The following is a 26,397-nucleotide window of genomic DNA, read 5'->3' as shown; positions in this document are numbered from 1 at the left end:
AAAAAAAATATATTTCTAAAAAAAAATTACACTTTGGTAAATTAAAATGTTTTATTTATGTAGGTACGCTTAACATTATCTTAGTATGAAAACTCACAGTTTAAAAAATAGATGAAGGAATCGGTATATTTAAAATGAAAACAGTTTCACTATTTTCTTCTTATAGCACCTAATTAGTTAAGCAAAAATATTATAACGTGACATTTTGAATTTTTGATCAACACGAAGCACGGGTCAACTTTAAATTGCTTTAGCTTAAAAACTAATGTCAGACGTTGTATTCTGATTGAACGTTTTCACTTTTCAGCATAAAAATACCCAAGAAAAAACGCAAAGAAATGTTTTTCGCAAAAAAATACTTAAAAAAAACTTTAAATGCTTATGAATAAAAACTGTGACTAAGGATTTTTAACATTTTTCAAAAGTCTTTGTAACAATATAGTAGGAGCCTTGTATAAAATGTTCAAGCTTTTTTACCCAACAAATAAATTTTTTTCCATTGAAAAAAAGACTAATAAAATTGGAAAAAGAAAATGTTCCTAAACAGTTCAAAATAAATTGAAATATTTTGAAAATTTTATCGTATATAAAAAATGTAAATATAAACAACCAGTGAACATTTCATGTATATATGTTCATTTATTTTAAAATTACACCTAAAACCAAAATCGATTTTGTCAAAAACCGATTTTGCGTAAAAATTCCCGTTTTTCCTTCATTATCATGTTGTTTTTCAGGGCGCTTTTGAAAACTATTGAGAATTTTAAATTTTTACCTACTGAATGCACCAACTAGATTCACTTTTCCATCAAACAAGATACTGTTGAAGAAAATCGAAGCAGTTTTACTGCCCTAAACCGGATGACAAACACACACACAAAAAAAAAAACACACACACATTATTGTAAAATCAATACATTCATCGCTCCGCTCAGAATCTAAAATAATAATAATTCTAGTTAGTTGCCAGCATTGTAACAAAATTATTTTTTATTATTATTTCTAAATAATTGTTTTGTACTTTTGTTTATATAATATTATTGTTATGTCAGTTATGTGTATGTACCTATTTAGGCCCAAATATTATCGTGGTGAAAAATATAAAAAAAATGTAATTAATGATTGATGTTATAATATGTGACTATAAGACACTGCGCATTATACATAAAGCTTGACATTTTAATGCAAGAAAGTTGTTCTTTTACTATAATTTAAAAAAAAAACACATACATTATTTTTAACAGCGTTTGAATTTAAAATTTGAATGGATGTTTATATTTTAATCGTAAAATAGTGTTAACGATTACTCCGCAAACAGTTTTTCTTATTTTGTTGTAAAATTAAAAAAAAAAAACAGTCACTCGTAGAAACTTGAAACCATTATTACTATAACTTTAATTATCATTTACTTTACACAATGAAGTTTTCCAAATATTCAGATTATTATTTTATTACAAGCTATACAGTATTTTATACTACAAAGTTTCGAACCAACTCACATCGTACTACGTCGTTATTATCTTATAAAAGTTTACAAAAAAGTTAGTCAACAAAAAAGGTAATATCTCATAATTTATAATGGCTCTTAGATATATACGTAGGTACATATTACAGAGTGTAACAGAAAGATTTGAAAAACGAAACAACTTTAGTTCTAATTAATATTTAAAAATTAATAAAAAACATTTTTTCCGGAAACTTTTTCCTTAGATATATTACAGAACAATAAAATTACAATATTTTAAAATTAAAATATATTTTTTTCCGAGTTAAAATGTAGATAGCATAGTAGATAGCTATGTAATAAATATGTACAAATTCCTAAATTTTGTTCTTGAAAATTTTATTGTCTGTTACTAGTATGTTTGTATAATGATTAATGAACGATTACGTTCAACATCTACATTTTGCTATCAGTGCATATTTAAAATAATTTATACAATTTGGCGTTAGGTACCTATGTCTAAATTAACATTTTGACTTCCTGCCTTAACCTCATAGTAAGTCTTGTATGCTTTTTTTTCTAAACATATTTAAATTTATTGTCAAATCTTTTCCCATTGTGGCCTGAAATACGTCAGCCGATAAACAATTATTATTATCGATAGGTAATATATTAATAATATCACGGTACCTATCTAAAAATTGCTTCTCAACCAGTGGCGAACTGGACGACCGGGATACCGGGGATTTCCCGGTGGGCCGCCGCTCGTATAAAATATATATTTATTAATATTATTATTGTGAAATTATAAATTAAAATATTATCCAAATCTAATAAGTAAGAAATATGTGTAATATTAAACATAAAAACCCAGATGTTCTTTTAAAATATAATTTATATAGTAATGCATATAATTGCTTGACCGTGGCTTATCAATACTTATTGACATTACCGTGTACTCAAGTAAGTATACAGTTAGAATGTTCCAATAATTTGTATGTATTTTATTTTAAAGATCTAAATAAATTTCTATTAAAATTATTTATATAGGTAGCATGCGAAAGATCATTTTCTCTATATTAAAAATAATTGAAACTCGTCTGAGAAATTCAATGGGTGAAGAAAAATTGGACGCATTTATAATGATGGCAGTCGAAAAAAAATGTTTTATTTCGTATTGATAATGATGATGTTATTAATATGTTTAAAACTAAAAGTGATTTATATTAAATGATAAACTTTCTTATTAAAATCAAATTGATTGTAGTTTAAATTACATACATAACAATTACTTGAGATATACTCGCGCTATAACTAACAAATTTACAATAGTTATTTTATTTTGTTTTGTATCAATTAATTAAAATATTTAAAAGTTTAAAAGCTAAATTGTGTTTACAAAAAAAATATATACATATTAAAAAGGGGCCGTTAGTATACCGAGGGCCTCTAAAATTATGATTTTCCCGGGCTGTTTTTTTCTCCCAGTCCGCCACTGTTCTCAACTACCTATTAGGAAAAACCATTATATGAAAATGTACATCGTAGGTATAGTTATATTTTTATTGTAAAATTACCTAAGAAATAGTAAATTTTATCACGTAAAGTATATTATAAAAACTGCAATATAAAATTAAATAGGAAGACTATAATTAGTTAGATTCGTGATCAGATTTGATATAGATACCTGCTATCAATAAAAAATAGCAACACCGAAATCTATTAAATCCTGTATTTATAGTAATAAGTAGATAGAAACCGACATGTGAAATATTTAGGTATCCAATATCCATTGATAAATGATAAATTTCAAAATATCATCATCAATTACGATTTACGAGACATCCATTTGAAACCTATACTATTAGCGTTGTAGAGCGAAATCTACAATTTTTTTTTAATCTCACATGATTATATAGGTAATTATAGGTAATCCCATTTAACGAAAACTATGAATCACAATACTTATTCATTTGTTGTTCCTCTCCGGCGTAATAATACAATTCTAGAAACTTCACAACTACCACGCAATATATTATAATATCTTCACATTACATTAACGACTAATGTGTACACACTAAAAGTACCTACTTGATTTTTTTTTTATATATATTCAGATACGTATAAATATTAACCTATATTTTCTGACGCATCTCAATAGCGTGTTGTTATATTAATATATTATATAGTAAATATTGAACTATTATCAAACTTTTAGGTATTGTTTTTCATTATCTGTGCAGATAAGTACGCGTCGGCGATTTTTTCGATATTATAACTTTCAAGCAAGGTATGGGTAACATACATACCTGTAGAAAATATCACAAATTAATAATATCACTTGAAAAATAAAATGCACAAACAATAGCTGACGCTTAAGGGGACGTTACAGTGGCATTTGTTGTCTCCGTCTTACAAGTGCGTAACATAGCAAATTGTACGCTCAGCAGAACTCGTTAAGGCGCCCGGTGCCGATGCCATTTTGTCCTCAAAAATACACTCTGCGGGAATAACGATACCGCCTTGAAGAATCAACCAAATTTCATAATTTTTTTTTTTTTTAATTGCTAGAGTGGAATATTCTACAGCCCGCATCGATCTCTTTTTTTCAATATTTTATTCTCGAACTCAATAATATGTCTAAAAAAATACAAGACAAAAAGCATTTTTTTACAATTTTTTTAATACAACTATTTGAAATAAAATACAAAATCAGAGATCGATGCGGGCTGTGGGAAGTCTTCTTCTTTCAGATAAAAAAATAGTCATCAAAATCCGACAATTCTACAAAGCCTGAGTTATTCCTGTAAAGTCATTTTTTTCGATATAATACACCCTATCAACCCCCGCCCCCTTCCTAAATAGGTATCGGGTAGTAGATTAGTGGAAAAGTCTTATAACTGAGATGGCAACTAAAATATAAAATTTTATTTTCAAATTTTATTAAAATTTTGAAAAACTTGAAAAACTGGCACCGGGACCCTTAACGAAGTACTCTTTTTTTTTTTAAATATTGGTAAGAACAAACGTTCTACCATTATACGTCACGATTACATAACAATGTTTTTGTTATGCATAAATAATTTAAAATGTATTTTTCTTTTCAAACCCATATTACATTAAGTAGTTTCCGGTTGAATCATGTGTAGATAATAATATTAACCATTTACTCGATGGTGTAATAAAATATAATAAGTACTTACTGTGAACAGAGCACTATCCGAAAACAACGCGTTTGAATTAATGTTCCATTTTTGTAAGCTATTAGTGTTATCGGTAAATGGAAACATTATAATACTATGTAGTTCTTCCAATACAATAAAGAGGTGACTTCTGATTTCTGTATGGACAGTTTTTTAACTAACAATAATGTTTATAGACAGATGACCAAAACGTTATCATAACTTAAAGCAATCTCAATAAGTAAATAGTTGCACAAATACGCAAAATTTTGAGTGGAACATATTCATGGTAATTTAATATTTTAATTTTTCAGTGTAGGTACCGTAGAACTATTATGGAATTCTCAAATGAATAGATTATTAATTATAATATACAATGCAAGCACTTGACAGTATTTTAAATAATTCTTCCGATAAATACTCAATGTATATAAATATATAGTACTTTATGCTTAAATTATGAAACATTGTGGCTTGTTGTACTCGCAGGTTGCGAAACAGTGCGTTGCACTTTATTTCATTTTTGTTTCGTTATACGTTTAGAAAAAAACAATTTTAATACCTAATGGCTTGAGTATTAATCGTATTGTCCGTTATTTTGATAAGTGTCTATGTGACGGAACAAGCATATTTCTTGGAAATAGATTTCACCAATAAAATTAACGAACAGGCGACGCGACATGGAAGGTAATTAACAAAATATGTTTATTCTGTGTATAAAATATATATCCATAGGCGTGCGCAGACTTTTGGTTCCTGGGGTGCACACTAAAAATTAGGCCCCACAATAATTTTGAAAACAACTATAGATACAGACAAATGTTTTAAAGATATCAAATGCATTAAAAATATTTATCTTATTTTAATATTCGTTCTAATAAATATTACATAACAATATATAGGTATACGATCTTATAATGATAATCGACGTTTAAAAGGAACAACATTTTTGAATTCGTCAATAATTTCATTAGTTTAATTTACACTTAATTAATAATTAGGGCCCTTGTCGTTTTTGGTGAAGGGTCCGGGGGTGCCCCTATGCGCACGCCTATGAATATATCGTGATTATTTGTATATTGTGACATCGAGCCCGGAGACGCAATATTATATGATTTGTATTGCATTCAATAATTTTATATTTCAAAACAATTATTCCACTGATTGCTCAAATTGAGCAGAAATGAAGTGAATAGAACATAGATTCATGTGCGATGTATAGCAATGACATACAATTAATCTAAATGTATTGAAAAATATATTGTTTATAAAATATACCAAACAACTAACGAAAAAATTTTCAATTCCTCACGAAATTTTAATTACAATAAAATAACCAAAATCGATGTACTTCGTTTAAATATTTAATTTTTATCCAAATTAGCACTTATGGCTGTTAATAAACAAAATCATGTTTTTATATTTCTTGGTTCCAGTACCTAATAACTACTTATGAGTAAATTTGTATTGACTACTCAAAACACAGAGCTATACAAATTAAACATTATTATTACATATTTAACTACAGAATCATTTGCAAATTTTTGGAATTTTTGTGAATTTTGTAAGAATTTAATGATATTAATTATAGAATATAAGCTAAAAATGTAATACATTTCAAATGTCTACAAATGCTTTTAAAAAAAGTCAAAATATTTTGAAAGTAGCACTATGTATAGAAATTATCTACGGTTATTTGCTACATTGAATTACAACAAAGTAAGAAAATCATTTGATAAGAAACCTTAATTTTACAAGTGAATATCCAAGTTCATAAAAATGTAAGCTCTAGACGCTCATAATACCTACCAGTTCGAAAGAAACAACACAATTCACCGTGATATGATGCTGCCTATAATAGCAGACAAAATCCAAAGGTTTGCTCGCAAACACGTGACGAGCTAGGCTAGATCACCATGCCAATCCATTGGCCATCCAACTATTAGATAACGACAACGACTTAGTTTAAGGCACCTGCAAACCCTAATAATTTTTCATCAAAACGGCCTTAGCGACTGACAAAAGATAAGTAGAAGATAACCACTAGAAGTACCTTAATTTTTGTCAGTGCGACGGTTATTTCACGTCCATAAATTGGTTAGAATTAGTATGGTTTTTTTTTATTAATTTTCTTATAATTTTCCATAAACATCTAAAAAAACTATAAAGGATAAAAAATCACACGAAAAAAAAAATTTTATTTAAAAAATTAAATATTAATAAAAGGAGCCAAGTTAAATTAAAAAAAATATAAGATCAATATATAAAAATAATAATATAATATTAATATAAGATTTTTTTATTCTAATAAGATATTTTCTTTAAATTTAACTTGGCTCATTTTATTAATATTTGATTTTTTATTAAATATCAATTTTTTATTCAACTGATTTTTTATCCCATTTAGGTTTCTTAGATATAAGTTTTTTTTTCTTCCTTGGTTTTTTATTTAAACTAACCTTTTTTTATTGAAATTACATTTTATTTAATTGTCCAATATAAGATATGAGTATTAAACATTTTAGAAATTTTTAGTTATAAAAAACTTGTAAATGTTGGTGATTATGATAAAACAAGTCAAAAATCTAATTTAAAACTTTCTTTAAAAAATACTGTGGAATTAATCTCAACTTTATTTTCAATAAAAATAACTCATTAAGAATCTCTTAATGAATAATTAAGGTTATTTCAAAAATGTATAAAATAAAAAAAAAAATCGGAAATACCTATTAAATGTATAGAATATTAAGAATCAAAATATTTTTAAAATTATAACATGTACCTATATTATACAATTCAAATGTAATAACATTTGGTAAATATTTCAAGTATCTACTGTTTTTAGTTTTTAAACAACGAATAAATAAGAAATCTAATTTTGAAAAGCACCAACTGATTAACTTTCCTATCAGAAATCATATTTAAATTGAGAAGTAAAGCAATATTTCAACTATAAACCGTGTACACAATATATACATTAATAAAAAAAATACACGAATGTAAAATTAATAGGTAATGCCAGCATTCGATCAGAATTTAAAAGTATTTTTAGTAAAATAATGTATACCAATTCGTATTCAAATTAAGCATAAATTATTAACTAATCTACTGATTACATTGAATCAATAACGCTGGAGTTAATTTTGACCAAAGTATACCAAGACAACATATCTTAAGGATTTTTGGATCAAAAGGTGTACAAATCCCAAACAAAGTTAATTATAAAATGTACAAGACTAAGGATAACACTACGTATAAGGACTATAAGGATTCGTACATGGAAATTCCATTGAAGTTATTGACGCACGGAAGATTTATTTTCAAACGCCTGAACAAACTATGTCCTTTATCAATTGACGGTTGTTCAATTGGACGCACCGTAGGTCCGCATGAATAAAAATATTTTAAACACCAAAAGTCCAAATGCCATGAAACCGATATAATATAAAATTGATAACATATTATAGGTAATAACCAATATATTTATTTTCCTAGTGTGTAACGTTTACGGGACGAATTCGGTTCTCTGAACATTCTCTGATTGGTAGTCACTTACATTATCACTCAATATTATTATCTATTTAATTAAGTTTTATTTAAATATGGCAAGTGAAATAAATGTTGTATACAGTCATTGGGGAAATGTGCTGTTAGTAAAAAGTAATAATAATTATTCTAAGTTTACAGAATTAATATACGGGGAAATCTGGTGGAAATGCATACGAAAAACGTGTACAGCAAAATTATACACAATTGGCGTTGATTGTTATTTTTCGCGGATTCTTATATATGAATGAATTCTGCCAATAATAATGAAAGTAGGATAATTAGAACACAACAAATAAATAATATAAAATTTATAAATAAAAATATAGAATTATGTAACGACAACCAAATTAATAGGCATAACTTTGTAAAAGAGTTTAGCTTCATTTAATGCAATTTAATTTTAATTTACACTAGATATTTTTTATTTTATTTTATTTTATTTTATCGACGACGACAATATGTTTGTTGTAAATATTGTCTTTATTATTATTTTTTTTATACTATTTAGATTGATCTTATATATAATAATCGATATGAATGTTTAGATTAGGTTGTTTAAGCCGTTCTGGTATTACTTTTTTATTTTAAAATATTATTTTTATTTAATTTCAATAACATAATAATATATTGTATTTATTTAAAATAAAAAAATTAATACAATAATAAATACCTATTTTATGTATTTATTATGTATATAATATATTTATACTGTGAGCGGAGTTAGGGTGTTAAAAAAAAATTTTGATGTGGAGTTAGGTGTTGAAAATAACATTGTATGCGGAGTTAAGGTGATATATTATAAAATGGCGACGATTCGTGCGGAGTTATGGTGCACCGGTTCAATTGATATCAATAATATTGATCGGGCAGCTCAAGACACCCTATACACCCAAAACTGTACCCACAAGCTGGTTTTCATTCTTGACAATTTAGTGCGCAAACGAGTTGTCGTAAATTTAAAATATATATTAATATGTGCGCAAACGAGTATCCACCATTTTTCTTAAAGATATTTATAAAACTAAAACTAAAAAAAATCTTAAACGTCATAAAATGTTCATAAATAGTTCAAAAATAATAAAAACATTAAAAAAATTATACCACGCACAAAAAATATTAATATGATTAAGATTTGATGAAAATGTTAAGTATATAAAATCCAGTAGAAATATTTGATTTTTAATTTGAATCTCATAAAATTACCATCTAGATTCACTTTTTGACCGGAAAAAATACTGAAGTTAAGTTAAAATTTTTATGCTTTGTACTATAAAGCATGTAAACATGGACAATAAAAAATACAACATAACATCACTCCGCTCAAAATCTAAAAGTATTATTGAAAAAATATAGTACCTACGTCAATTTTTATTCTATTTAAGTGTCAACTATTCTACTGACCGTATTTAATCAACTAGGCTGGTGTTAATTTTGACCCAAATACGCCAAAAAAACGCATCTTAAGATTTTTGGGATCAAGAGGCGTACAAATTCCACACAAAGTTAATTATAATACGTACAAGAACGACGATGACGCCGACAACTACCAGGAAATTCCCAGGAAATTTGACGCGAGGAAGAAATGGATACGTTGCAAAACGATCGGAGAAGTCAGAGACCAAGGAAATTGCAGTTCATCTTGGGCAAGTTAAAATATTGAAGAAACCATGTTAAAATCGTATATTGAAATATAAATGTGTTATTTCATTAGCCATTGTCAACGAGTTCAGTATTTTCGGACCGCTTGTGCGTAGCTACAAATGGAGATTTCAATTAGCTCTTATCCGCCGAAAAAATTACTTTTTGCTGTAATGCCTGTGGTGATGGATGTTCTGGAGGTCATCCGATAAAAGCTTGGAAGCGTTTTAATAGACACGGTATTGTTACCGGAGGAAATTATAAATCAGAACATGTTAGTAACTCAGAAATGTGTTTTTATTATACTCTACTATTATATGGGGTGAGATGGAGTTGTGAGGTGAGATGATAATCGTAAGTAAATAGTTATGAGTTGCTTGCATTAAAATTACTTCATCGAACATCTATGATATAGTATAATATAGTCTACTATAGTCTCCTTGCATTAATATTGTTTAACATTAATGGCAATACATTATTATGACTAGGGTTTTAAAATTTCATAAAATTTATTTTCTTGAAATATTTCATGAATTTTTCATGAAATATTTCATTTTGATGAAAAATAAAAATAAAATGTTTATAATAGGTACCTAAAAGTTTATAGTCGTCAACTTCTAAGTGAATATTTTTAAAAGTTTGTTTATTGTATGAAACAAAGAAAATATATTAACATATTATACATACGTAACATATTTACATATAATTTATAAGTTGTTTTACAAATCTATAATAGTTATAACAAACTATATGATCTATAAGTATTAAATTTAGTATTTACTTTATAATTACTGAAAATACACTATTATTTCATTCATTGTTGGAATTGACTTCAACTTTATTTCAAACCATTATCTTTTGGATCGCTGATATACAACAATATTTTAAAACTCATGTAAAAAATGTTTTTATTCTCAAAATAATGCCAGGAATATTTTTCAGCACTATATAATATAGAATATATAAATATGAAATAATAAATCAACAAAAATAATTCGTTTTTCTTTAATTCTAAGTGTGTAATCAATTTATTGTTTCTAATCATCTATAGACTATAAATAGACTTTAAATATTTCAAGAACAGTGAAATTTTCAATTTTGAAATATTTCAAGTGAAATATTTCAAATTTAGAACCCTAATTATGACATACAAACACGTTATAAGTTATTAGGAAGTTTGTAGCTTACTTCTTCATAAAAAAAGTCCAATACTAAATTTGACGTTTTTTTAAAAAACAAAATATTTGTTTAAAAAGTTTAAATATTTCAGTTTGCTATGCACATTTAGAAATTGAATGTATTTTTGTATACATCAATACACTAATCTATATATTTAAAAAGACATGTGCCAAGTCTATCCTCTGTTATATAATATTTTAAGTTTAACCTAATATATTTAAAAAGACATGCGCCAAGTCTATTCTCTGTTATATAATATTTTAAGTTTAACCATTTGCCCATTGTTTTTAGGGATGTCAACCATACAGAGTACCACCGTGTCCATATGACAAACAAGGAAATAAAACATAGTCAAATCAGGCATTTTATTAAATGCCTAGGCATATAGTCAAAGAATTTAATGTTTATGCAATTTCACTGTCCGCCTAGACATTTAGTTATACGCCTAGTCATTTAACTAAATGTCTATTTCATGTCAGGCTAAAAAAATATTTTGTATTATTTTAAAAATTTAAATATATTTTCTATCAGTTATTTATTGCTATTTTATGTATAAAAAAGCTATGTATTATTTATTAATATGAAAAACACGTTGTTATATGAAATAATATGTTTAATTTCATGTTCATTATTACTATTGTTTTAAAAATGAAATCATAAATATATACAGGTAATAACTAATTAGATGTGTTAGACGTAGATGATAGTACGAGCATATTGTACCTATACCCTATCGTCAGTATAGTCTATAGTACGAGTAGTGTGTACTATATATTCTTATTAAATAAAAATAAAAGTTCCATTGGTTTTCACCTTGGTTGTATGAGAATCTTATCTATATTGAATACCGTGGGACAAATTATAATCTTATCGATTATAACGACAAAAATATGACGTTACGGAAAAAGATACAGAACATGCGGTTGAATTGTACAATAATTTAGTTTAGTACGTGTATTACGTTTACGTAAATCGTGTGTAGTGTGATCGTGATTGCATGTAATATTGTGACATACACCTATTGACATTTTTTGTATATTTTAAATTTTGATTGTTTTTATTTGTATTTTAAAATATAATATAATGTCACACAGTGAATTGTTTTATGATTTCATTTTTAAAACAGTAGTAATAGTGGACACGAAATCAAAGTATTATTTCACATTATTCACATTATTATTATTACTATTATTATTATTATTATTTTATTTTCTACGTGTTTTGCATATTAATAAATAATACATAGCTTTTTTATATATAAAATAGCAATAAATAACTAAAAGAAAATATATTTTAGTTTTTAAAATAATACAAAATGTTTTTTTATTATTTGCCTGACATGATATAGACATTTAGTTAAATACCTAGTCATTTAATTAAATGACTAGGCATATAACTAAATGTCTAGGCGGATAGTGAAATCGCATAAACATTAAATTCTTCGACTATATGCCTAGGCATTTAATAAAATACCTAATTTGACTATATACCTACGACATATGCGCGTCAACGTGTTACGGAGAAAAATCTCTTGATTAAAAAAGAGATCACAGATACAGTAAGATTTATTTTTACAAATTATCACATAAAGCTAAATGTGTGCGTAAACGTTGAAATAATGATTATAGCGAGAGACTATTACAACCTCAATTATAGAATTATCCAAAAGGACGTGTTTTATTAAGGACCAATTAAAGCATCGTTTGATGTGTATGACGATTTTCCCAGCTACAAGTCAGGTAAAGTATTATGAAGATTTAGAGTGGAGTATATAATATCATTATCTACTTAATTTCGCAGATCAATTTTCTTTCATACATTTTATGGTTTTTAGGCATTTACGTTAAATCAGAAAATGCCTCATATTTAGGAGGACACTCCGTAAAGCTGATCGGTTGGGGTGAAGAATACGGAGTCCTCTATTGGTTGATGGTTAACTCGTGGAACGCAAATTGGGGAGACAGGGGTTTGTTCAAAATTCGACGAGGCACAAATTCAACAACAGGAGGTGTCCCAGTTACTTAATAAATGTATATAATTAAAACCTTATTATTTCAATGTTTGAAGAATTTTACATATTTGTGGTTGTTTCCTCAATCGAATGACCATAATTGATTTGATGCCTCTGTACACCGCAGAAACGTCATGTTGTCTATACGGAGATGAGAATTTTAGTTTCCCCGTACTGTGACATGTTGCAGTTTAAGATGGTGTTGCTAATTCGTAACTGTTTTTTACCAAAAATATTATGTATTCAATGTCTCAATAATATTTCAATACTGTCTTGATGTTACAATCGATCATGTATTGTTAATAAATACGCTTCGTGTATTTGCCGTGTAGTGTTTTGAGCCTTCTACTTTCATGGTATGGCACCTTTTTAACGGGTAGGTCTCAATATTTCAACATTCTAGACTATGGGTCGTCTTCAATTATTGTATTATCAGGTGTCCTCCAAGGTGGACATTTATCCCCTTTGCTATTTTTATTGTTGATTAATGATTTAAAAATTCTATTCCGTTACTATAAATATTTTCTCTATAGTGATGACTTAGAAATGTATGAGGTAGTGAACTCCGTTAAAGGTTGTAAAAAGTTACAAGATGATATTATTAGTTTTTAAAGTAAAACTTCTTTCTTGAGGTGTGGGTGGAAAAAAATCGTAAAGAAAAATGAAACGACATGTTTTTTTATCACCATAGTAACGAATAAAAAACGCTTACCAAGTCGGGGATCGGCATGTAAACTTTCTTAATTTTTAATTTTTAGAAATCTATTAACTGATATCATACCCAAGTGGTATACAAATTTGAATCCAGAAAAATGTCGGTGTGAACAGCCCCACAAAAAATCATTTTCATTTTCATTTAGAGAGATAGATCTCCGAAACCGGAGAGTGGATTTCGTTGTTTGGGGTCTTGTTAGATTCACATTGGTTAGGAGAAGTGCAGTGAAGATTTTCAGAACTTCATCATTAATAGTTAATTCACTAGGTTTTTTGATGTTTTTCAGCTTTGCAGCTTTGCAGTGAATTAACGATTGGAGATAAAGTTCTGGAAATCTTCACTGCACTTTTCTTAGCCAATGTGAATCATACAAGACACCAAACAACAAAATTTAGACTTTTTTCATTTCAATTACCATACTTAAAAATCAAGAAAGTAAAATAATAATATTATAAGGACTACGCTTACCACTCAGATTATAATATATTATATATGTAACATAATATTATATAAAATATATAGGTAGTATTAATGTAGAAATATAAGTTAGCGAATAAGTAAATTATTTCTTAGTCCAATGAAGCTAAAATGTGCGAGGGGACACTATATTATTTGTGCATATAACACCGGCGCAGGCACGAGGCAATCCCATTGTCGTCGTGGAAATTGGTGAGAGCGTAGGTGCGACGGTTGTACGTGGGTAAGCGACAACTTAAGCTTGGGCTAAGTGTTTTATTTTACAATTATTGTATACTTGCATCAATAAAAGTGTTTCTGACCGAAAATTGTGATTGAGATTTATTTCGAGCTTTTGTAATGAATAACACTTGGAAAAGGTAGCAAAAAGAGTAAGACTTTGTCTAGGTTAAAGATATCTCAAACTCGAACATCCAGTACTAGTTATCGTGGTTAATTGTTCGAGAGTAAAGTGACCTCAGAGTTGTAGAGTGTAAATCCTGTTGGCCCTTGTTTAATTATCCTCTTAATTTTTTTTTTATTTCGAGAGCACCACTTTAGGCAAAACCTTCCGAGAGCTAGGTTGAGTTTAATCTTTGTAAGGAACAATAACGATTTTTATTTATTATTTTTATATTTTTTTTTTTTTTACAGTTCTTGTGAAATACAAAATAACGAAACACTTACGAATAGTATGGTCAACCGGGGATCTTTTGTGTGCGGGCTGCTGTTATACCTAGGAAGCCTTCTTCCTTTATTTATCCACATATTATGTGATCTGCTACAGGACTATCATGTGGCGATATGGCCATTGGTTTTCTAATAATAATAATTTAACTGATAATATTAACGTATTGTGAGTGAAATTTTACCTAATAGCTTCTAGATATTTTACTTTACTAAAGATAAAAGCCCATTAAATACTTTGTAAATGGACACGAATTGAGTGATTATAATTAAGTATGAAACACAAATTATTAGTTAAAAACCGGCTACTCAGATGCAATAATAATTATGGTTAATCCTTCCATATTTTTTTTTTAAACTTTTTAAACTACAAGATATTTTTTACTTTTGATCCCTCAAAATACCAACCAATTTTCGACCATGGACCCTTTAAGTGGAAAATTGAAACATATTATTTATCTGCTTCAAAATTCAAAAACAGAAACAAAATAATATTTTAATAAGCTGTATATCATTTTACAATCAATACATTCATCGCTCTGCTAGGAATTTAAAATAAGAATAAAGTTATGGTATAAATCAATTAACAGCTGATATAACATTGACAACGAATGCAATAAACACTATTACCTATAACCCTAAAATACGTATCCACATAGACATAATTTTTTCTAATACATATAATACATAATACATCATAAAATATATATTTATTATACAGAAAAAATACTATATGTATGCATGTGCGTATCATTTAAAAGATCAAAACGTATTAAATTATTATTATGTATATAATACATTTCATAGGTAAAAAATAGTAGCGAAATGTGACTTAAATTATCTTCACCATTCAGACAATATGATATTGCAAATGAGTCCAATCAACAATCATCCGTTGGAGGTAATAAAAACAATCATATGATATTAGGTATTCAACATAATATGCTTTTAATAAAATTTATCATATTTTAATGATTCATTTATTAAGTGGCGGGGACACCTCCTGTTGTCGAATTGTCAACTCCACATTCGTTTGTGCCTCGTCGAATTTTGAACAAACCCTTGTCTCCCCAATCCACGTTCCACGAGTTGACCATCAACCAATAGAGGACCCCGTATTCTTCACCCCAACCGATCAGCTTTACGGAGTGTCCTCCTAAATATGAGGCATTTTCTGATTTCACGTAAATGCCTAAAAACAATCAAATTTAGTAAAGACGATTGATGCGCGAAATTAAGTATATAATTATGTATACTTCGCCCTCAATCTTCATAATACTTTACCTGACTTGTAGCTGGGAAAATCGTCATACACATCAAACGATGCTTCAATTGGTCCGTAATTTATCACGTCCTTTTGAATACCTCTATATGTGAGGTAGTAATGGTCCCTCGCTACAATCATATTCTCAACGTTTACAAACACATTTAGCTTTATGTGATAAATTGAAGGGTCCAGTGCAACAACCTGGTATGTCCACTTTCTCAAAAAAGATTTTTTATGGTGGTTTTCTAATGAGGAAATAAAGCTACACATTTCGGTGTAACAAATTGGTATGTCCGATTGTTAGATACGGAGATATAAGAAAAAATGGACTTACCCGGTTATTACATTCAATGCAAGAACCTGGTATGTCCTTATTGTCCTTTATTGTACAAGGTTTTTGCACCGAAACTAATTTGACTAAAAATTATAAAAATCAAATTTATGAGCAAGAAACCCGGTAAGTCCATAAATTTATCCTATTTATAGATCATAACATTTTTTATGTTATTATAATTGTAATCTGAATACATAATATCAATAAAGAAAATAGACTGCTACATGTTTTCTATATAAACATAAGATGTATGACAAATATTAAAGAATTTAAACGTTTATTTCTTCTCCTGAAAATTTCCAAAAGTGGACGTACCAGGTTGTTACACTGGACCCTTCAATTGTAAAAATGAATCTCACTGTATCTGTGATCATTATCGAAATCGAGATCTTGATCTCCGTAACACATTCTCGTGCATCTGTGATTTGATTCCATTGGTTGACCCGAGCATGTATTATTTCCATCTTCATCATAAGGACAAGGTGGGACTCTGTATGGTTCACACCCCTAAAAATGATGGGTGGACCGTTATATATTATAACCTGGGCCACTAGGGTATGCAGAACAATTAGGTTGTAAACCATTAGATTTCTAAATGTGTATATAAAATGTTAATATTTTAATTTTTTAAAAATGTATTTTTGTTTTTCCAGAAACGTGAGGTTTTCTGTTCTTGTCCCTGAAATTGTGTGGTAAGATGGAATTTGACGTATAAATACAACTACTCATAATAATTATAGTACCTATTGTTCTTAAAAATATTATAATTTTAAAATGTTATTTAATGTATTTATAAGTAGATATCATTTATAAGTAGCCACTGTATATAGCGGACATCTCCAAAAAGTCGATGATTTCTGGAAAAAAAAACAACGAACTTTTAACAAACTAAACCTCTGAATAGTGGACAAAAATTTGAAGACCAAACGTGTCCAGTATTTAGAAATTTTAATTTAATTTGTACCATACATATTTTGATGTAAGATTGACCACTAAAATCTTATTACAAATATAGTTTTCCACCTTGTCTCCCGGGGAATAGCCAGGATTTCCGGATCGGGGGATGGAAGCTTTTAACAAATACTTGAATACTGAAAAAACTTAACTCTTTGGCGATAAATAAACTGCATAATTAATATAACCCTTACAAATTACAACATTTTTATAATAATATCTGTTATATGTATGATATAACATGTTTTTTTCTATTAATCCAATTTAATACTGTCCTAGCAAAATATCTAAAACAACTGTAAACTTACTTCCTATAGACATAGGCGTAATCTGTGAAGCAAACGGGCAACTGCCCCCTCAGAAATTTAACTGAAGGTGAAATAGTATCTTTTTACCTTATAGATTTATAGTTTTACCACAGACCCTCTCCCTCCACAAATAGTTTACCCCAGATCACGCCAATGAATATAGACTATAGATAAAATATAAACTGTATATTTAATAGCTATAATAGGTATATTTTATAAGTAAAAGGTATACCCATTACCCATATAAGGCCGTACCCATATAATATTTTTGAATTTGATGTGTTCCAAATATTTTTAGATTTTCCATGATCACTTATCGATATTAATGATTGATGTGATATAAGTGACGAGGACGACAACGTATTATACAATTTTAACCACTGTGTCTGTTTATAGATAAGTGTTGTGTATTACCGTGGTTAGCTTTACTTTTAATTAAAATATGACAAAAGCTCAGCCGACATCTCGATCAAATCGTCTTACACGTTTCGTAATAGAGTTTGTAGATGACTTATTCATTATGAATGGATTGGTTTTATATTGTAAGGTGTTTGAAACCAAAGTCAGTTTTTGAGTGCATATTTTAGCGTTTTTTTTTTTAAATTAAAAGTGCATATTTAACGTTTTTCTGCATGCATATTTAGTAATTTTGTAAAGCCTAGATGCATACAATAAACATATTTAAGACATTTTAAGTGCATAAACATCCAACCCTTCCTTAATAACAAGTAATTAGGTACACATAATATTGATAATTATTAACAAACAATTTTCGTAGCTAACAAAACGTAGATTTTTTGTTATTTTTACATTGACATTTTACGGATTAAAATATTCTCATAAACAATGAAATTGTTTTAATGTCATAATATGTTTTCATTAGTAATATTTAGGGCAGTGAAGTTATTGCATTAAAAAACTCACTAAATTGATTGCAATTATTGCATTAAAATATATTGAAAATTGCACTTATAAATTTAAAACTTGCATCTAAAAAATTTAATTATAATTAATTAAATCAAACATTTTAATAAATAATAATAATAAAAATTAGATATGAATATTGCTTACATTATTGCATTGCACGACAAATGATTGTTTTACGTTTTCTTAGCGACCTTAATGCTATAATCGCTTTATAGAAATATTAATAAAATAATAAGTATTACAACAAATATAGAAATTTGTTCACTGCTACGTTTACTTACTTTTATTTTATATATTTAAAATTGCAGTAAATTTAAAAAAATCGCCAAAATTGCATTTATTGCAATATATTTATTTATTTTTTTGTTTAAATTAAGAGGTAAACGAAACATATTTTAATCTCACTCAGCAATAAATATAAGCATTTACAAAAAACATGCAAATCCAACAACTTCACTGCGCTAGTAATATTAAATAATATTAATACAAAGAGACCAATACAATACCTATAGCTGCGAAGGAATAATATAAGCAACGGATTATAATTTACTTACAATCCACATCTTACCTCACAACTTCATCTTACACCAGTCTGCCTTAGATATAAATTTAAAAAATCACCTCTCCTGATTTATAATTTCCTCCGGTAACAAGACCGTGCTTTTTAAAACGCTTCCACGCTCTTATCGGATAACCTCCGTAACATCCACTACCACACATGTGACAGCAAAAAGTGATTTCTTCGGCGGATAACAGTTGATTGAAATCTGCATTTGTAGCCACGCACAAGCGGTCCGCAAAAGCTGAGCTCGTCGATAACGCCTAATGAATTAACACATTTAAACTTTAAGTGGATTCCACTCGGTGATTCTCTATCTTTGTCGAACACACGCGTGACATAGGATTTTAGATGTGTTCTTTGCCAAACCAATTAAACCAATACCGATTGATCTAATGAAGCGATAAGAATTTTAAAAACAGATTTGAATTTGACGTCAAGTTTACCTGAAATCGACTTTCCCACATTTTTGATATCATCCCCCCAAATTCCTAAAAGCGTTATATAAAACAAAAGAGCAATTAAAAATTTTTTGTATTTAAATTGTTGGAGAAATCAAAATCAAAAAACCAAAAATGTGGGAAAGTCGATTTCAGTTACACTTGACCACAAATTCAAATGTATTTTCAGAATTCTTATCGCTTCATTAGATCAATTGATATGTTTGGCAAAGAACACGTCTAAAATTCTATGTTGCACGTGTGTTAGACGAAGACAGAAAATTACAGTATCGAATTTGTTAAGAGGACGTAATACCCTCACGTGTTGTCTCCGTCTTGCAAGTGCGTAACATAGCACATTTTACGCTCAGCACAACACGTTTAAATCCGTTAGTTTAAAAATTAGAGAGAATTGACCTCTTATAAAATCTAAAGGTAAGATTATTAACTAGGCAACCCCATGGACTTTTTATTATATTTTAATTGTAAAGCGAGTTATGAGTATTTTAAAATTGTAAATTTTTCATACATCATAAAATAAACATAACTAGTTTTGAAATTAAAATATAATAAAAAGCCCACAGAATTGCCTAGTTGATAATCTTACTTTTAGACTACATAAGAGGTCAATTTACTCTAATATTTAAACTAACAAATCTACACTTGTAAGACGGAGACAACACGTGCGGGTATCATATCCTCTTTACGTACGACTTTAACATGAGCTCGTCAATATATTCACTTGCCCAACCCGATCCGCAATTTCCTTGGTCTCTGACTTCTCCGATCGTTTTGCAACGTATCCATTTCTTCCTCGCGTCAAATTTCCTGGGAATTTCCTGGTAGTTGTCGGCGTCATCGTCGTTCTTGTACCTATTATAATTAACTTTGTGTGGAATTTGTACGCCTCTTGATCCCAAAAGTCTTAAGATGCGTTCTTTTGGTGTATTTGGGTCAAAATTAACACCAGCCTAGTTGATTAAATACGGTCAGTAGAATAGTTGACACTTAAGTATTTTTTCCGGTCAAAAAGTGAATCTAGATGGTAATTTAGTATCATAGTATTTTTACGGGATTTTAGATACTTGAAATTTTCATCAAATGTTAATAATATTTTTTTTGCATGGTATAATTTTTTTAATTTTTTCACTATTTTTGAACCATTTATGGACATATTTTGACATTCATGATTTTTTTAGTTTTTGTTTTATAAATATCTATAAAAACAATGGTAGAAACAAAATAGTGAACAATGAAAACCAGCTAGTATGTACAGTTTTGGGTGTACAAAGGTACAGGGTGTCTTAAGCTGTCCGTACACGATCAATTTTATTTGATATCAATTGAACACCCATCAATTGATAAAGGACATAGTTGGTTCAGGTGTTTGAAAAAAAAATAAAGTGTTATTAAAAGAGTACTCGATAAATGATTTTGAAGGTGGTTTTTGAACACATTTTCGGTTTACCTTATTTAAACTATAATGAAGTTATTTACAGATTTACAGTTGCATTTACTGAAATAATTTCAATAGCCCCTTGTAGAGTTATGGGTTAGTAAACCAGACAATAGTCCAAGAAAAACGAACGGAGCTAAAAACGTCCACATGCACTTCAATAGTATATTTTAGACATGCTACCCCTCACATTCACCAAGTTATTCAAATACTAATGGAAATTCAAGTCAATACTGATATGAAAATAAATACATTAAAAATAAAGAAATAAAATAACCGCGCGTAGAATAGAAATATTAAAAAAAACAAAATTATATGAAAAAAATATGAAAAAAATATTACAAATCCAAAAAAAAAAATGATCTTTTACATTTTTAATGCAAACGCGTACCAATAAATATTAAATATGTATTAACAAATAAATGAATGAATGTTTTGATATGAAAAATCATTGTAATTGTAATTTGCGTAATTTGTAAATTTTAATGAATTTTTTGTATAAATGATTGTATTTAATTGTATTTTGCGTAATTTGTAATTTGACAAAATTGCGAATGATGGCTTTCTAAAGAAACTGTTCTAAAATAAATAATTCAAACAATATTTTTAAGCCCGCTGGTCATATAACATATAACTTATAACTTATAAGCGAGGCTGGGCATTAACGAGTTAAAAAGTTAAAATTAAATTAAAAAGTTTAATTTCTTTTAACTTTTTAACTTAACTAGTTACTTTTGGCTTTTCATTAACTCAACTGTTAACTTACTAAATTTATTTTTTAATTAACGTGAAATTAACGAATTAATTTTTCATTTTAAGAAGTAAGTTAAATAACCATGTTATCATTCGAATCTAACTTATACGGAAATACTGTATAAAGTATAAACTGGAGTATAAACACTATAATATATAATTTAGTTTTGGGTTGGAAAAAAATTAAGTACGCTAGTGTTGTATAAACAAATTACTTTTTTTACTTAACAAAAAGTGGGTAATCACTTTTAACTTAACTGAGTTAACCTATAGTTAAATTAACTTTTAACTTTTAACTTTTTGTTATTGGTGCATATTAACTTAACTTAACTGAGTTAAAAAAAAATCATTGACTTGCCAATGCTTATAAGTCATATTATAACATCAGAATACGATGAGACAGAAAGTCTTAAACCTTATAAGGTGAAGGAAAATGTTATTTGAGTATAATAATTTTCCACCATCAGCAATGACCAATTCGAAAATTTGGAGGTACGCAGATTATGTACACCTTATACGTGGATAAATTTCTTTGAAAAAAGGTTTCTATTGTTCGTAAATTGTGCCCAAATGAGTAAGGTATGTTTTGTGTACAATTGAGTTAAGGCTATAAAAAATGTTCAATCGGTCAAAAAACTAGAAAACGTAAAACATGGTTCCTCTAAATATACATATTGTTATAGCTATTCAAAAATTATTAAAGATTTTTAGGCATGATTTATTTTTGTAAGTATTTGAAATTCTAATTTTGATAATTCGTCAATATCATGAAAATTTGCAAATTATTTTGTAATTTATAATTTATTCAATTTTCAATTTTTATCGCTAATTTTTGTGAACTTAGTAAATAGTTGATACTGGAAACAACAAAAACAATTAAAATATACAAAAAGGTTTTTTTATTGACATTTTAATTTAAATGTTTCTTCAAACAAAGAATAACGAATTATACCCATTTTGTATTAATTCAAAATTATTTTATATGAGAATTTGAAACTTTTACGTTTATTATTATATTTTATGCACCTACACAATACATTTTTCAATGCATTTAGTTTAATTATACGCTATTGCTATAAATCGCACACGAACCTATTCACACTATTCGATTATGATAAGTCGGTAAGGAGTCAAAATCAAATAGCAATAATACATAATATTATATTACATGTTTTCGGAAAATATAAACTAATAGTGAATATAGTCGAGTCAATTACTATAATATAAATTTACAAATAATATCATAAAATCCAATTAGAATTTATAGGCCGACAGACTATCATCGCTGAGAATCGTTTTTCGTCTTCAATGATTTATCACATTACAATGGCTTACTCAATGACGAGGTACACTATACACCTACTTTATGACAGTGTGGTTACCTACTTTTCTCCCTTGTTTTGTATAATATTTACTTGTAATATAATTTCTATATACTATATTCAATATTTTCTTAAATATTCACTTTTAATTGAAAAATTGTAATTAACAAATGCAATATAAATTATATTTACATATTGATTTTAAGTAAGTTTTTGAATTTCTATGGCTGTCGAATTTTTTCAAAATTAAAAAACATACCAACGTTTTGATACTGTTTAAAAATATTAGCTAATTCTATATACAGATCTCAATTGTAAAAAAAATTATTAAATTATTTTATTATTATTTTTTTTTTTTTTATTGAGATTGAGCCCGGCAACAAAGGCTATTAGCTTATTAAATTATTAAATGTATTTCAAATTATAAAATATTATAATTTGAAAATAATGATGACATATTTTTATTTTGTAATGATGTCATTATCATAACCCTAACATATACCTTTATTATAATATTGTATAATGTATGTACAGCCACACAGATGTTTATATTGGAATATGTGGTCATATACCATTATACCCTTTTTCTGTGTCAAATAAATTGGCGGAGGAGGTGAAACAGAGAGTTGTACGATATGCTGGAACTAACACCAGTAACAAGCTTCATTAAGAGCCAAAGAATACAATGGTTAGGTCACATAGTGAGAAGACGAGAGAACGAAGGAGTTAGAGTAGCTTCGGAATGGAAACCACATGGTAAAAGACCTAGAGGTAGACCTAGGAAAAGATGGATTGATGTGGTAAAGGAATACTTAAAAATCCTTGGAGTTGATGATTGGAGAGAGACAGCCCAAAATAGAGGTAGGTGGCGAAGTGTAGTAGGTAACGGTGGCAAAAACTCTTAGAGAGTATAAATAGAAATGCCAGGAGAAGAAGAAGATAATATTGTATAATGCATGTACAGCCACACAGATGTTCATATTTTAATATGTGGTCATACACCATTATACCCTTTTTCATTGTCAAATAAACTGTTTCATCGGCTCGGATGATACCCATCGACCATCGGTCCGATCCACACAACAGCACTCTCCCTGCGTATGCCTTCGGTGGCAGTCATATGTGCTGAGGTATATAATATATGTTCAGTATACCCATTATGTGTGTGTCTTAAATAATAAATGTGTTTTTTAAATATCTTTAATATATTAATTGTGTTCTCGATTGATACTAATAATTATTATTAAATCAACATTAAACCTATTTCTTCTTCCTTCGCTCATCGAATACCTAACAAGTCTGCAGTCGAATCAGGGTAAGTTAATGTTAATTTATTATATATATATATATATATATATATGAGAAGGTGATAATTTAGAATGTGTGCGCAATATATATAAATAGTAAATAATATACAAGTAAAAAGAGATAAATAGTAAATACGGGCACATCCTATTTTCACATTACCACAATTTTGAATGATCATATTTTATTAATTACCTTCCATGTCGTTGCTTGTTCGTTGATATTATCGATGAAATCTTTTTCCAAAAAATATGCTTGTTCCGTTACATAGACACTGATCAAAATAACAGACGCTAAAATTATTACCCTAGCCATCGTTAAAATTTTTTTTTCTAATACAAAAATAAAATAAAGTATTAACTGTTACGCGGCCTGTGTGTACAACACTAGTACAATAAGTTTCATTATTTAAATTTTAAATACTGTACTACATTTATCACACCCTTGAAATTATGTTATTGAGAATTTCTCAGAAGAAACTTTTATATAATTTTGTCAAGTGTTTGTATATCAAATAATATAAATAATCTATTCAATTGAGAATAATTCCATAAGCATTCAACAATGCACTGAAAAATAAAAATGCTAAATTCCCATGACTAAATTCCACTTGAAAATTTGCGTACAGGTGGGTGCAACTATTTTTTTAGGTATCAAGTTTGTATTAAGATTTGATAACGTTTTAGTTACATGTCTAAAAGTTATAGTGTCAATATTTAAAACTTATAATCAGTATATCTTAATCAGGAGTCACCACTTTATGTTGGAGGAGTACCTACCTACCGATAACACTAACATTTTACAAAAAAAAGAACATTTTTTAACGCATTTTCCTATGTTCTCCATGTGTTCTATTTACAGTAAGTAAATTATTAATATTACTCATTTCATATGATTTACATGGCAAATACTAAACTGAATATGGATTTTACATACAAATAAATTCTTAATTATTTACGCATAATATAAACATGTATGCATATATATTATAATCGCGATTAAATCGTTTAACATAACTGATATTTGAAACAAAGATAGTACTTATTGTAAAATAGGTAAATATTTTATCAACGAGTTGTCATTAAGACTTTGAAGTAGGTATAATATGATCGAACTTACAGTATAGGTACCCACCTAATACTTAGTAAAATTGTTAAAAATTTAAATTCAACATCATGGTTTTAGTAATTTTATATATTAAATCAAATTTGTATGTATATGTCGCATCCACTTAATGAAATCGCTCATTTCATGAAGTGGATCTTCACTTAATGAAATGTATCCATTTAGTGAAAATGACGTTTTACTACACTATATGAACAATTTGTTGACCTTTTCATGAAGTGGATGAAATTAATTTTATCCAAATTCTGTAATATTACTATTTATATATACGATAATTTTTGATATTGGGTTATTTATTGTACGATTTGCACAAGGTAATTGTGTATAATATGATAATAATTAAATAATATAATATAAGTAAGATAATGGCCGAGAGTTTGTTAACTGTGTACTCGATGAATTAAATCAACTTTGGCCTGAGTGTGTCATTGTACATGGACGTCCAAGGCATCCTCAGAGCCAAGAGAGTATTGAACGGGCCAATCAAGACGTTGAACATATGCTAAGAGCGTGGATGCAAGACAATGTGTCCCAGAGATGGTCAATCGGTCTTCAGTTTGTTCAGTAGCAAAAAAAATGTTCATTTCATCGTACTATTGGTAGAAGTACTATTGCGTTATTTGGAAATGACCCAAGAGTTGGAATGACAAGTTCATGATTCCCAATTGATTTTATTACGACTATTACGACTGAAGAAGAAATTGAAGAAAATAAAGTACTCAAGAGTTATAGATAAATGCACAACAGTTAATTATACATATGACGTGTGAAATTGACATACATGAA

General features: G+C 28.1%; 1 protein-coding gene and 1 pseudogene across 1 annotated transcript; one reads left to right on the top strand and one right to left on the bottom strand.

The window, feature by feature from the left end:
* Positions 1-5,191: 5,191 nt before the first annotated feature.
* LOC132934062 (cathepsin B-like) lies at positions 5,192-12,962 on the top strand (annotated as a pseudogene).
* A 2,823-nt stretch (positions 12,963-15,785) lies between these two features.
* Positions 15,786-24,914, bottom strand: LOC132934061 (cathepsin B-like). The gene is made up of 6 exons (XM_061000338.1): positions 24,682-24,914; positions 20,397-20,621; positions 19,273-19,473; positions 16,822-16,969; positions 16,146-16,256; positions 15,786-16,053 (listed from the first exon to the last, which is right to left on the bottom strand). The coding sequence occupies exons 1-6, from the start codon at positions 24,799-24,801 to the stop codon at positions 15,845-15,847; spliced, it is 1,014 nt and encodes a 337-aa protein (XP_060856321.1). The 5' UTR covers positions 24,802-24,914; the 3' UTR covers positions 15,786-15,844.
* Positions 24,915-26,397: the final 1,483 nt, after the last annotated feature.

This window comes from Metopolophium dirhodum, chromosome 1, assembly GCF_019925205.1.
Source record: "Metopolophium dirhodum isolate CAU chromosome 1, ASM1992520v1, whole genome shotgun sequence".
Taxonomy (NCBI): domain Eukaryota; kingdom Metazoa; phylum Arthropoda; class Insecta; order Hemiptera; family Aphididae; genus Metopolophium; species Metopolophium dirhodum.
The sequence above is the reverse complement of the archived record's forward strand: the minus strand, read 5'-3'. Positions and strand labels throughout refer to the sequence as shown.

What these genes read in the sequence shown, in the direction of transcription:
- LOC132934061 (XM_061000338.1), bottom strand. Translation starts at nt 24,801, where the DNA reads ATGGCTAGGGTAATAATTTTAGCGTCTGTTATTTTGATCAGTGTCTAT. An exon ending in GAAATTGCGGATCGGGTTGG is followed by an intron (nt 19,474 to 20,396) that starts GCAAGTGAATAT and finishes TTAATTCATTAG; the next exon opens with GCGTTATCGACGAGCTCAGC. An exon ending in CGATAATGATCACAGATACA is followed by an intron (nt 16,257 to 16,821) that starts GTGAGATTCATT and finishes ATATGATTGTAG; the next exon opens with CGAGGGACCATTACTACCTC.